At 37.9% G+C, this 13,991-nt stretch overlaps 1 protein-coding gene across 1 annotated transcript in view; it reads right to left on the bottom strand.

Moving 5' to 3' along the window:
- The window catches only part of XRCC5 (X-ray repair cross complementing 5), a 42,826-nt gene that overhangs the window by 19,121 nt on the left and 9,714 nt on the right, over nt 1–13,991 (bottom strand). The window contains exons 9-14 of the mRNA XM_072417965.1: nt 13,488–13,600; nt 12,314–12,376; nt 10,448–10,585; nt 8,365–8,455; nt 7,379–7,506; nt 347–543 (exon numbers count right to left, since the gene is read on the bottom strand). Coding sequence (XP_072274066.1) covers nt 347–543; nt 7,379–7,506; nt 8,365–8,455; nt 10,448–10,585; nt 12,314–12,376; nt 13,488–13,600 — 730 coding nt within the window. The remainder of the gene's footprint in view (nt 1–346; nt 544–7,378; nt 7,507–8,364; nt 8,456–10,447; nt 10,586–12,313; nt 12,377–13,487; nt 13,601–13,991) is intronic.

The raw sequence follows: 13,991 nt of genomic DNA, 5'->3' as shown, positions 1-13,991 counted from the left end.
TGAAAGCAGAAGGTAGAACAAATACTTACTTGTTGTGCATATGTGCTCCACATTAGGGGAGGGCAACACTATGTGGATTACTTTACAAGGTAAATAGTTCCCTATTACAGTTCTCAAGAAGTTGAAGAAGGTAGATTAACTTTTTAAAAAGGACAGGTCATTGCTGGACTGACACAAGAATCGGAATAGTAATATCTTTTTACATTTACAAATCTGTGAATAGTTCTCTTCAAGGTTACAGCTCCTTGCCCCAGGAAGCCAAAAACCCTTGCTGTGCATATGAAATCACAAACTCAATAGGAGACAAAGCAAATGTAATAATATAAATATGCAATATGGTACGTACTTGTCTTCAAAAATATCCTGCGCCGTTTTTTGCGCCTTTCTCTTCCCGGCCTCTTGCAGAGGGAAGCAGGCCTTCACTTTAGTTAATGCATCTTTACAATTGGCTTTAACTTCTGCTGGAGCTTCCAACATGTCCAACAGATGCTGGTCAATAGGTGGAAGAGGGTCATCAGGATGGAAGGCTTTATGTTGTAGACACTGAAAGAAACAGAGAATGTTCAATATGGTGTCCAAGACAATAATCATGTGACAAACATTTCTTCCTATAGGTTTTCCAATCACTCCCTGTATGCCAGTCAGGGCATTCTGTAACAAAGGCCCATGTCACGTTAATAAATCAGTGAGGTGCAGCTACCACTTCACCTAATGGCAGTTGTTCTATCACAAAGCCAGAATGTTGCAGAAAATCCATCTCTAGTACCGTATTAATTAATTCTCATTGGCCCAGCCAGCTAGAGAACAAAACCTTAATAAAAAGTGAGTGGACTCTATGGGGCCTTTTAAACAGAGATGGGATCTGTTTGCTCTGCTGGACAATGCAGTGTGCATTTTATGAGTAATTTATAAATTGAAAGCTGCAATGTACTACAGAGTGTTCTCAGCATAAAGCTGCAGAACATTATATTATTATTATTACTTAGTATTTGTAAAGCACCAACATATTAGGCAGCCCTGTACAAAGTGCATAGTCATGTCACTAGCTGTCCCCCAAAGGGGCTCACAATCTAATGTCCCTACCATAGTCATTTGTCTTTAATACAGTCTAAGGTAAAATTTTGGGGGAGGCCAATTATCCAAACTGGAATATGGGAGGAAACCAGGGTAGCTGGAGGAAACCCACGCAAACTTAGGGAGAACCTGCAAACTTAGGGAGAACCTGCAAACTCCATGTAAACTTCATAAATCCCCCAATTACTGGTTATTAGACACTAATGAATTTTTGTTTTTGATATTTAGAAGTCTAATGACTCTATTTAAAATAAAGGGAATCAGACATTTCCTGGTGGGAAACTTCCTAGTTTATGTGTTTCAATGGCAGTAATTGATTACCACCAGGGAATGTTTGAGGGAATGTCAGATACCCTGATTAACAGAGATCTCTCTCTTATAACCAGACAGACTTGTATTACATTATCAAGTATGTAAATCATTACCAGCACACTTTGATTCCAGCAGTAGGGCATTTTTTAGGTAAGTACAATGTTTCCAAGCTCCGATGGGACTCTTCCTCCAGGTCCATTGGGTCCTCATAATGTTGCACTATGCTGCCGGAACCCAGGTGTGCTGGCAGTGATGACTGATACCTGACTGATGTTTGATAATGTCATTTGTTTTTTATTTATTGTAGCACCCACTGGATAGAGATTCTAAAAAGTCAGGAGAGTACTGGGACATATTTGTTTGTGTAACACTATAACACATTATAGTTATGAAATGGCAGCAGTAAAAGTGAGCTCTGGATGGGTGTGCACACTTGAGCTTAGTTATGAGGAGAGATTAGGTGAACTGAATCAATTCTCCCTTAAGAAAAGACATTTAAGGGGGGATATGATCACCCTGTATAAATATATAAATGGTCCATAAAGGGAACTCTCTTTCCAATTATTTACTCTGAGATCATTGCAAAGAATAGGAGGGCACTCTTTGCGTCTGGAGAAAAGAAGTTTAAGCTCCGGATAAGGCGAGGATTCTTCACTGTAAGGTCTGTGAAAATGTGGAATCGTCTCACTCAGGAAGTAGTTTCAGCAAGTTCTAAAGATTGCTTTAAAAAAAGGTGGATGATATCTAGAAACACAGAATATAATCAGGTATTAAAGCGTTTAGGTAAAGATAACAGAGACTGTTGATCCAGGGAACATCTGATTGCCTCATGGAATAAGGAAGGAATTTTTTTCCCTGTTGGAGCAAATTGTACCAGGGTTTTTTTGTTTTCGTTCCTCTGGATCAACTATGTCTATAGCGTTTTATATCTGGGATATGTTTATTTGCCTAGTGGTTCAACCTGATGGACTTTTTTCAATCTAACTAACTATGTAACTATGTACATAAATATATATATATATATATATATATATATATATATATATATATATATATATATATATATATATATATAAATATGTATATATATAATAATTATAGAAGGGTTACCTGAAAACCTGAACTTTATTTTAAGGGTTTCTCCATGTTAAAAGGGCTGAGAAACACTGTACTAAATGAAAAGACTTGTCCATGTCTATACAGCACAGATCAGCACCACATGCAGCTGCAGAAACAGATGAAACATTTCATTAATACACTAGGAATCCAAGAGCTGACAGTGGCAGGAGAAGTATCTATTGTCTAGCTGCTGAGCCATTGATTGATCCACTGATAACAGCAGCTAGACCAGCAATCGATCGTGCCATATTCAGGGACTTTGAACCGGGTTTACCTGCTATAAAATGCTGCTATGTGCTGTATTTCCTATCTGTGGAAAAATCAGCAGACAATACAAGAAGACAGAACGAGAATTGATAATACATAGAACCAGGTCTGCAGCTCTTATTTTATTATCCTCCTTTACAGGCATAGAAGCACAAATAAAGGATAAAGGATGACAGAATGGCACAATTCTGGTATCGGTGTCTGGATATGATTTATACAGGATGCAAAACACAGATGGGGCTACAGCAAACTAGAAAATCAAATTGAAGCACACCTGCAGCTAGAAAAAAACTAATACACTTCTGAACCTTCTCAATCAAGCATTCCTTTACAAAAATAAATAAATAAATTTACCTGTGGGTGATGAGCAGCCTAAAGCAAAACTAAAGTTCCACTTTTAAGATTACAAGCTCAGGCAGGTCATTATTGCAGAAAAGAACAGGCAATGTCCCTTCTGCAGTATCATCTCCTACCTGCCTGATTGCTCCAGGTTTCTGGCCAAAAAAGCTGGCTGCACATCTGTCAGGAGACCCAGAATTTCCAGAGTCTACTGTGTGTGCCAGAAATTAATGAGTTGGTTATCACTTGTTCCTAAATTATTTTTGTGCATTATTTTTGCCCACCAGCGGATGGCGCTGTATTTCTCATGTAAACGCATAACAAGTCTCATATGGCAAACTTTGTTACACATTTTACATGGGACACAGTACGAATCTACTGTATGATTCAAGTATAAACCAAGACGATTTTCTTTTTTCATAGCATTTTGCAGGGAAAAGCATTTTGGTTTATACTCGAGTATACATGTAAGGATTATAGCATGGAAGATCTTAAAATCTGACACAAAGTCTTATTAAAGAATAGGAGCTCAAACCTATAGAAAAATGCTTAAATGGGATCCCAGCCCAGCCAATCACATGGTCAAAGATTGCAAGGAGGAAGTGAAGAATGGTAACGCCCTGCAAGAAAACAGCGACAGGTACTTGATGCAGGAGTTTAGTTCCACCTTAACAGACATTTAAATATTACGCAAAGCTGAGCTGTGCTGGTTGTTGGCATACCTGGCCACATCCTGGCATGAATGGACTTCCGTGCTAGTCTGGGAGTTTTACCATCCCCAGTCAGCCAAAGATGGCCAAAGATTGAAACAAGGAAGAAACAAAAGAAAAAGATGGCAGCGTTTAGTTCTGCTTTATTAGATCTGCAGATTAAAGCTTTCAGGGAAAATTACTGTTTTTATTCGAAAAGAAACCCGTTTGAATATAAACCAAAGTCATTTTTTTTATCTGAAAATACAAAAAAATCTTAAACTCGTGTACAAACCTGGGGCACAAAGGCCGCTGTCCCTAATTTTCAAAACAATATGTAATAGAACTGCAAAGAAAATTAACATGAATATTTTTACTCATTAAATATGTTATTTTCAAAACAATACAATCACATAAGCTCAAAATGTGTACCTTTTACGGGTTAAAGTATTTTGTAGTTTTGAGTTGGTTATGATGGCTCACTTGCTCTTAAATAATTTTTTGTGCATTTTTGTTGGCCGCCAGCAGAAGGTGCTGTATCCTCATGCAAGTGTGTAACAAATGCACATACATAACTTGTCTCGGACTGCAAAAGTTTGTTACACATTTTACATGAGGACACAGCACCATCTACTGGCATGGATGGCATGGAGTATAAACCATTTTTTTTTTTCACATGGCATTTTGTGGGGGAAAATATTGTGGTTTATACTCAAGTATGTACAATATACATATATAGATTACAGCATAAAAAAAAAACCTTAATGTCAGACACAAAGGCTTACTAGAGAATGGAAGCTCAGACTTACAGAACAGCACATATATTAAGTATCACAAGAGAGATAAATCAAGAAAGGCTAGGCCACTGTTTATCCCTCTTGTTATTCTGAATATATAGACTGACTTTGCTCAATTACAGAGTAACTATATTCTGAAAACTTTAGGTCAGATTTAGGTCTCTTATCAATAATATTCTTACTATTAAACTGTATTTATATAGCTCCAACATATAACGCAGCACTGTACATTAAAAAGGTGTTGCAAATGACAGACAGATACAAACAATGCACAGAAGGAGGAGAGGACCCTTCCCACAAAAGTTTATAATCTAACATTTGTATGGATTATTTTTAACCCTTTATTACGGGTCAACCTCCTCTTAGAAGGAAGTACACAACACTTTTTACAACTTTAACCTAAGTTACTTTTAACCTGTAACTACTTGTCTGCAGAGGCACTAACTGCTCCTTCTTTATATATCTTGTTTTCTTTTTACCTTTAGGAGGAAGTAATAACCCTTCAGAAGCTATTTGAATGGAGTTACCTTAACTACTGTGCCAAAGAATTTTGTTTTCCAGCCAATTTTAATGCATCACCTGCAATAACTTTCTAAACACCAGTGAGGGCAATAAAGTAAAAGCTTCCCTGGGGCACTCCAGTCCACAAGGACCATATAAAGGAAACATTTTGGTATAAGCAGAGCCATTTGCAGGCTCTTTGTAAAGCACTGCTTACTTCTTTTACTGCTGAGGTCTTTAAAGACTGCCACAGAGTTTTTGTTGACGGTTCCTTCAGACCTGGCCAGAGTAAAACGTTGCTGTAAACACAACTCAAGCCGACATTACCAAACATATAGAAGTGATCTCTTTGTTACACGTAGCCATACCTCCCATTTTTATACAGTATTTAAATTACATTTTTGTTTGTCGCTAAATAATGAATTAGCACCAACATTCCGTATAACCCTGACATTGCACTGTTTATTAAAAAGGGCTTTAGGGTCTAATATAAGAATTTGAGTAGCTATAAAAGTGAAAAAAAGGAGTGAGACTACAATTTACACATTATATATAACCTCTGCTGTCAGGATTCACAGTTACTGCAAAAAGGACATAAATAGAAAAGTGAAATACCGAGAAAGAAAAGGAAGTGAAAAGGTTATATTAAATTACCATATACAATTTTCCAAGCAACAATTTCTTTTCTCACAAATGTGTGATCATCAAAAGGTGTCAACAAGATAAAAACATAAATAAAAACAGGAGCAGATAATATTGTGAAGAGAAACAAAATACACTACTACATAGCCTACTAGGGGAGGAGCACCTGCTCTCTGCCTAGAGTCCCTCCTCTGAGGAGCCAGGCTTATGATATGTACATTCATAGAAGGTAAATGTCTTCATTCTTCTCTACTTTATATATGAAATAAAATATTTTCATTATAAATTATATTTCAGCAGCAATAAGGCACTCTGACCTTACAGATTTTGACTTATGTGACAGTGTTGTCTGAAACTTTGTCTCTTCAGGTTTACTCTCACATGTAACAGCTAAAAAAAAATAGACAACTATAATATAAACCTACCTGCCCCCAGAGACCACTGAAATCCTTGTAAATGCTTTTATCTCTTGTCTGGACTATTATAGCATCCTCCTGTCGGATTTTCCACTAACCGACTCTCTCCTCTACAATCTATTTCAAATGCAGCCAGACTTATCCATCCTTCCCACCACACCTCTTCTGCTGCATCTCTTAGTAGTTCTTTTTATTGGCTTCCATTTCACCTTAGAATCAAATTCAAGCTCCTGTGTTCTGCCTTCAAATCCCTACACAATACCCCCCTAGCTGCTCTCTTTGCTCCTTCCATGACCTACTAATGACGTCCTCACTCATAACTTCATCACATGCACTGCTCCAAGACTTTTCTGGAGCAAGACTTTTCTCTAGACTTTTCTGGAAGAAAGAGGACCTGTGCTAGAACAGATAGTAATCAGACACTTATAGTAGAGGTCTATGGTGTGCAAAGATGGAAGGCTAGGTGATGGACTCTCCTGGAATGGTCAAATTTTCTAGTAAGTTTGGTTATATGTTGTTTACACAGTCCAACAACTCATCCAATATTGATTGGACAGATCTATTAGAAGCTTCAGTCTAACTATACTTCAAAGCAGGAAGCTTCTATCATACTGTTACGTATGGTAACCCACAGCACTCTGGGAATCATTTGTTGTGTATTATATACAAAGCTTTATATAGAAATTTACAAATTAAAATTTTGGATTTTCTCTACTTGCAGTTATGGCTACTTTGTCACCAGTGAAACCTCCCTAACAGGAACCCAAACAGCAATAAAGGCATTGACATGGTTTTTAACTCTTTACAACTAACAAAAGAGTAGGCTTTAGGTTCTAATAACTTGTTTCTTGAAGTGGACCTTTTCCTGAATAAAATGAAGGCTCAATAGATATAATTTGTGAGATCTGGTGCCACATCATCAGGTAGTTGGCTATGAGAGTTAGTGGGAAGAAGAGAAGCATTGGGAATGTGTTATCTGTAAAGAAGACATCACTGGATTCCATTGACCAGTTAATGTGGGGGTTTTTAAATTTACAATATTAATTGTAGTGCCCTAATTTAAAATGAGATATATATGTAAAAGACCCTCGTTAATTACACCCTAGGTTTGCGTAGTGCAGATCTCATACAATGCCATATATCACCAATGGTGTTTCTCTAACATTGAGCCCAATGACAGCCCCAACAGTACAATGTTCAGTATATGAAGACAATTTCTTACCTGAAACAGCCTCTGGAACTGGGGGTTGGGGATTTTGGTGGGTTTAAACAGTTCCTCTGAATTCTCCCCATCATCGGACACTAAACTCATGTTGTCAATTAGTGAATCAACCGCGGAAAGCTGGTCATCTGCAGCCAAAAGAAGACAAGATCAGACCATGCAAATCTTACCACCACAGTTCATGAAGAATAGCCAATAACATATCTTGTGGTAAGAACCAGATTTAACAACTTCAAGATTCTTAACCCTTTAATTTTACAGCAACGGGGGGTTAAAGACAATCATCCCTAAGTGATGTCTGGAAATCTGAGCCTGCACAGGCCTGTCATCTTCACTCCTGGCAGTGGAATAAGAGTAGTATTTACTGGAGCTGAGGAGTATTGACGTAAATGTGTTTCACTGCCATGGACAAAGGCAAATGCAGTTTACTTTTAAATCTAATCCAGCAACATTGTAAAAACTGTCTGTTTATATAAATGGATGTTGGTATTGATGAGTATGTGTTCTTAGATAGCCTGTCAGACCACAAAAAAAACACCTAATATAATGCTCTCAGGGTTTGCTGAGCCTCCAAAACTGAAAGAACTGAAATCCAATGCATTAAGGGGCAGGCCAGGGACAGGCAGTTTGGGCAGAGAGAGGCTAGATGATGCTGGACGTCCTCCAGTCAGGAAATGAGGCGAGCTGTCTGACCTTCTGCATTTTCTAATGCACATTGTGAGAAGCTCACATTATGCAATTAAATCAGAGTAGTCAATTTCACAAAAAAGGTACAGGAAAAGCCATTAACACTAATAAAACAACCTAAATTTATACTAACTACACCGTTTAAACACAGATTTTTTAAAACTTTGTTTCGGCAGCCAATACTAAATAAGCCAGAAAAAATAATCCACCTATTTTATTGTCAGTGAAAATTCTGCAGCAAGGGAAATAAAGGAAACAAACGGGAGGAGTCTGCAGTTCACTATATTTCATTGCTGTACCTGTGGGCTTGAACTTCTTGTTGTTTTTAAGTGAAGAGAAGAGATATTGCCGGAGGTCCTCCATGTACGGGAGCTGAACGTACATAAGACACTGGGAACAGAGAATAGGAAACATACTCAGTAACATAACACAGAGACATCAGGTCAAGAAAATATATGGTTTCTAAATGTTAAAAGTGACACAATAAAATACACCAAATGTTTAAATGGCTCTTATAATAAAACTAAATTTTTAATGCAGTTATACTGTGTGTACCTTAACCCTAAACTCCAGGAAGATTTAGGAGACATGAACTAGTGCAGCTTTGTAAACAATAATGCATCCTTAAAACTGTGTTCACTGTAAGTATCTGAATCTAACTTGGTATCAGTCTTCTGCAGACCCTGTATAGCAGAATGCAGGAGGGAAAAGCAGCACAAGGAGCTGATCATTTGTGATGAAGTGTGTATCTGTTATCAAGAATAGGAATGCCAATAGGAGAAGACAGCAAAATGACAGAAAGATGGAATCATATTGTTGTGCCCGGTCAGAGCCCGGGGAAAGGCTAGATTGGATCTGTAAATGTTACTGATCATCAGCCTAATAAAATCAGGACATTTGCCCTGCAAGACAGAGTTGTGCTGTAATCGTGGTAATCGTAATTGTGGTAATCTCAGAACTGACGGAAATATGAATCCGGAAGGTAAAACATGGGCAGCACAGTGGCTCAGGGGTTAGCACTCCGGCCTTTGCAGCACTAGGTCCCAGGTTCGATCCCCAGCCAGGACATTATCTGCATGGAGTTTGCAGGTTCTCCCCGTGTCTGCGTGGGTTTCCTCCGGGTACTCCGGTTTCCTCCCACATCCCAAAAACATGCAGTTAGGTTAATTGGCTTCTCCCTAACAATTGACCTTAGACTACATTAATCACATATGACTATGGTATGGACATTAGATTGTGAGCTCCTTTGAGGGACAGTTAGTGACACGACTATGGACTATGTACAGCGCTGCGTAATATGATGGCGCAATATAAATACTGTATAATAATAATAATAATAATAATAAAACAGAGCTTTATAGGTATGTTAACTGTGTCTTAAACTGTTTGCCTGGGGTTCAGCTTTATATAAAATCTAAATGAGATTGAATCTAATAAAAATCTAATCTAAAATAGAAACAGTAAAATAATAAGGGTCCTTTTACACTCAGGAATGAACAATGAGATGTAGGAAGCGTGCCAGTGCTTCTGCCTGCATACTTTGATAGGGGTTTTCATACTCCTGGGGAAAATGTCTAATAAAGGCATATGATGGAGCCTCTAGCTACCCTCTTGCATTCCAGCAACAAGTTAATTGCTTGAATCTTGCACAGGCTGTGTACATGGAAGCAATGGAGTCATTTCTACTGGTACCATCCTTTATCTGGGTAAATGTTAAACACTAAGTGGATTTATATCTTTAGTGGCTATTGAGATTTACATTTAAATAAAAGCTGCACGGCATGGAGTTCAGATTTAGATAAGCAAAGCTTGGAAAAAGGTTTACTTAAAGATGTGGAGTTTGTTAGATTCCCTGAGTTTCAGGTGAGTACTGGGGGGTGTTTAAAACAATCAAAAAAACTGTACTGTATATAAATTTTACATGCACTTTATGAACAACTGATATGTTTTGAAAGTGAAACTGAAGTCAGAATACAAACCATCCAATTTAAAACTCATCTGTTGGCGCAAATTTATAACGCCTTCAACCCCCAAGCCCCCCCCAGCTATCCCTGCATTTGTTCTTTTCTTCTTACCCTTTGAAGAAACATAAAATCTCCACACATCCAAATATTTTGGATTTCCATTAACTTTTTATCCCAGTAGATGGGGTCACTGAGACAATAGCCAGAGTCTAAATTACTCAGCAGTGATACAAACCACAGTATAAAACCGACAAGCATTGTACCACATCCTGGGTCAAAAAAACCTGTGCCTGGAGCTTTAAGTTAAGCCTTCTTCTTTCTGTATTGTTAGCATCACTTCTAACACCTTGTGCACAAAGTGTCAAAGTGTCATTGGAATAAAAGAATGCCATTTTTTTAGCTAGCAGTTGATCAATACCTCATACTTCTCCTTGATCATGGGAAAGGCCACTCCAACTTGAGGGTTAGATCTTCCATCATATGCATAACGCACAATGGCAACCATATCCAGCTGATCCAGGGCATGGATGAGGGAAGACAAAGCGACAGCTGCATCCTAAAAAACAGAGAATTGAAATAGAACGGTTTACAAAATGACACTTCATTCTTGTCACAAGTCCAAATCTGGAAGAGATTACACAACTACATGCAGGTGGCACAAAAAGTGATATTGCGGGTAGATTTTTTTTGTATTGCATCATGGGTAACACAGCTTATTGACATTATGTATATACCTTCCCTATATTCGGATGTTCTTAAATTTCTTATACAATTCTGTAGTGAATATTTTGCTGATCAACCAGCCTATTAGATTGGTTACACACCACGTAATATTTAATATGGTCATGTAAAATGTATTCGAGTATTTTTTGCAGGGCTTCCTTCAGCTCTCAGCGTTTAAAACTTTTAAAAAACTACAACTAAGGCAGTGTACACATGGTAAAAATCCGTTGCTGTAAACCATTTTTTCTAATCGTTTCCAGTGACTTATAAACAAATGAATCTTGTACACAAAACACCAGTTCTGTTCTATGAAGAAGGCAGGGGCTTGTTGACTTGTATAGCAAATGTTGTTCATGAATTTGTTGTGGGAGATCCATGAACAATGTCGGGTGACCACTGTACAGGTTCGTCTAAGGCAGTGTTTTTCAACCGCTGTTCCGCGGCACACTAGTGTGCCTTGATAGATCTTCGGGTGTACCGTGGGAAATTATCCATTTTCAGTTAATTGGTCCCAAAATGATTTATTTACTGCAAAAAATTTGTCTTCATTTGTCTATACCAGCGATGTATAGTGATAGGCAGAACCAAAAAAAACTCTTCCACTAGATGGCAGCAGGTAGCTAATTTACGTGTCTGACTTTTTGGTGGTGTTCCGTGGGATTTTTCTAATTGTAAAATATGTGCCGCGACTAAGAAAGGTTGGGAAACACTGGTCTAAGGCGATAATCATCTGATGTGTGTACATAGCCTAAGGTTACCACAGAATTTCAGAGCTAACTTAACAAAGCAAGGCCAGGCGCCACCAGGTGATGAACAGTACAAATGACAAGAGAATCTGTAACCAAAGAACAACATGGGAGGGCTCATCAACCTGAGCAAATGCAAAAGGCAAACATTAACTTTGGTAAAAGTCAAAACTTGAAAAAAAAGTCAAAGACTTGGAGGGCAGCTGGAGGTGGGGATTAAAGTTAGTTAGTAACTACACACTACAAGTGCAGTTGCTCCAGAAAATTTGAATTTTTAACTATAAATACTTTTGCTGCATTAAAACTTTACTGTGCAAAAAACACAATGACAATCCACATGTTCCTACTCATGACATGTTTCAGCCCCATGGGGCTCTATGCTTGTTCCTATTGCAAAGGAAGAGTCTAACTTTTTGCATGAACTTACGGCTGGAAAGTTGAACAGAGTTGAACTTCACGACGATGGGGGATGTGTAAGTGTAACTTTGTTAACTGAATTAATAACAGCATGTCACGGTTTAGGAGTTAAGTTTTAATGTAAAAACAGATATGTGTTTATTGAAAAAGAGACATACTATGAATTTGTAGTTTGGTGTAAGATTTCAGCTTATGTCAAGGCAAATGAACTTGCATGGGAGTTTATTCATGCCCATACAGCCAATCAAGAAAGTCAAAGTTTTCAACCAGAAACAAGCAAAGAGTGAATATCAGTGAGGGGGTTGCACATATCAAATTACCTGAGTTTCACTTTAATATCTCACATCTCACAAGGTTTTTAGTCTTTGAAATCACAGTCATATGAAATATCAACTTACATCGTCATCATGAGGTGCAAAGATTTTCAAAACCTGATTGCCCATAAAATGAGTCCTCTCAATCTGAAAATACAATAGAATTATCAGGAGTTTCTGGCAACACAGAATAGTACATAAGATTGGAGTCAACTTCTGGAGATGAGGCCACTAAAATTAGATTTAATAACATCTGCAGGGTAAATATGTGGTAAACACAAGATATTTTAAATATTTTGGGCTAAGATATTTCCTAACACACAGAAAATGTTCTTTCTCAGTAATCTTTTAAGAGAATAACATCATCAGTAATAAAATTGAGGTATTCCTAATGGGTTATACAGTACACTTACATTTTGGGGACTTGCACGGATTAAAAATGCTATCAAAAATTTTTTTACATAATCAAATGTTTATGACAGTGTTTCTCAACCAGCATTCCATGGAACCCAGGGTCTCCTCCAGAAGTGGCTAGGGGTTCCTTTAGCAATGAGCAATGTCAGTTGGCTCAGGTCAGGCCAACAATATAGGGGCATTCATTCCACTGACCACCCTACTAATGTGGGTATAGTAATTATACCAATCCCTAAAGACATAAAAGTCCCCCCCCCCCAAATAAAATGTCACGAAAGGCTGGTTTAGGACTTGCCATATAAATTATACTGCTTACACTTTACCAGAGAAGAACCATAGTGGAACTTTTAACAGCAACACAGAGAGAATCACTTTTTTGAAAGAAGGAAGGCTGGAAACCATCTCAGATTTTCATTTTGGACAATGCCCCTCTGTAAAAAGATTTTCCCTCCCTTCCTGCTGTTTATATTGTCATCAGCAAGCCTAAAAGGGTAAATCTGTTTAATGGAGTCCCAGAGAGCAGTGATAGCAAGACAGCTTCTAACCCTTTCCTAAACTATTAAAACTTTAAAAAAAAACAATTGTTTTTGGTTTGATGTACACATTAATGTTCAGATCCTCATCTGTGTACCCAAGGAGCCCCTGACTTTTGTAATATGCCACGCTATGTCCTCTACCCTCATTGCCTCACAAACCAATCTGAAAGCTTCCAAAGGCAAGTCAAGGTGCTCCAATAGGCTGCTGGAACAAATTAGAAGATTCTAAATAGGAAGAGGCACTGACATTAAAACATAAAATAAATAATTGACAAAAAAAAAATCAAGTGAATTGATCACTGCCTTACATGGGATGACTTAGTGAAGCCCAGCACTGAAAAACATTTGGACACTGTCTTGTATTTCATCTGATCCTGATCAACTTTAGAAAATGGTATAATGTCACTTCCATAACGGAACCCTAAAAAACAAGAAAGAAAAATCATAATACAATCACAAACTAGTGAACAACAGATTCTGAGTTCTGCTCATCTGGCATCCAATAGTCTGGAAATTACAACAATGGTCAGAATAAACTCTATCAGGTCTTGAATTATTGGACATTTGAAGGTAACCTACAAGTCCCAAGTCTTATCGACTCTTGTGCTTACAAGAGATGACTCCTTCTTCAGTTGTCATTGGGTGACATGGACACATGCTATTGGCTGTCATGGAATGGGTTATCACAGGACTCAAAAGGAGTCTAAAGTAGTGATGTCCCACATCTGACAACAGTGCTGGTGGGAAACCCTGACAGAAGAGTTGTAAGTAAAACATGCTTCCAATATAGGAAAAAAATATGCTGGATAGGT

Source organism: Pyxicephalus adspersus, chromosome 7 (assembly GCF_032062135.1).
Source record: "Pyxicephalus adspersus chromosome 7, UCB_Pads_2.0, whole genome shotgun sequence".
NCBI lineage: Eukaryota > Metazoa > Chordata > Amphibia > Anura > Pyxicephalidae > Pyxicephalus > Pyxicephalus adspersus.
This window is presented reverse-complemented; position numbering and strand designations above follow the sequence as displayed.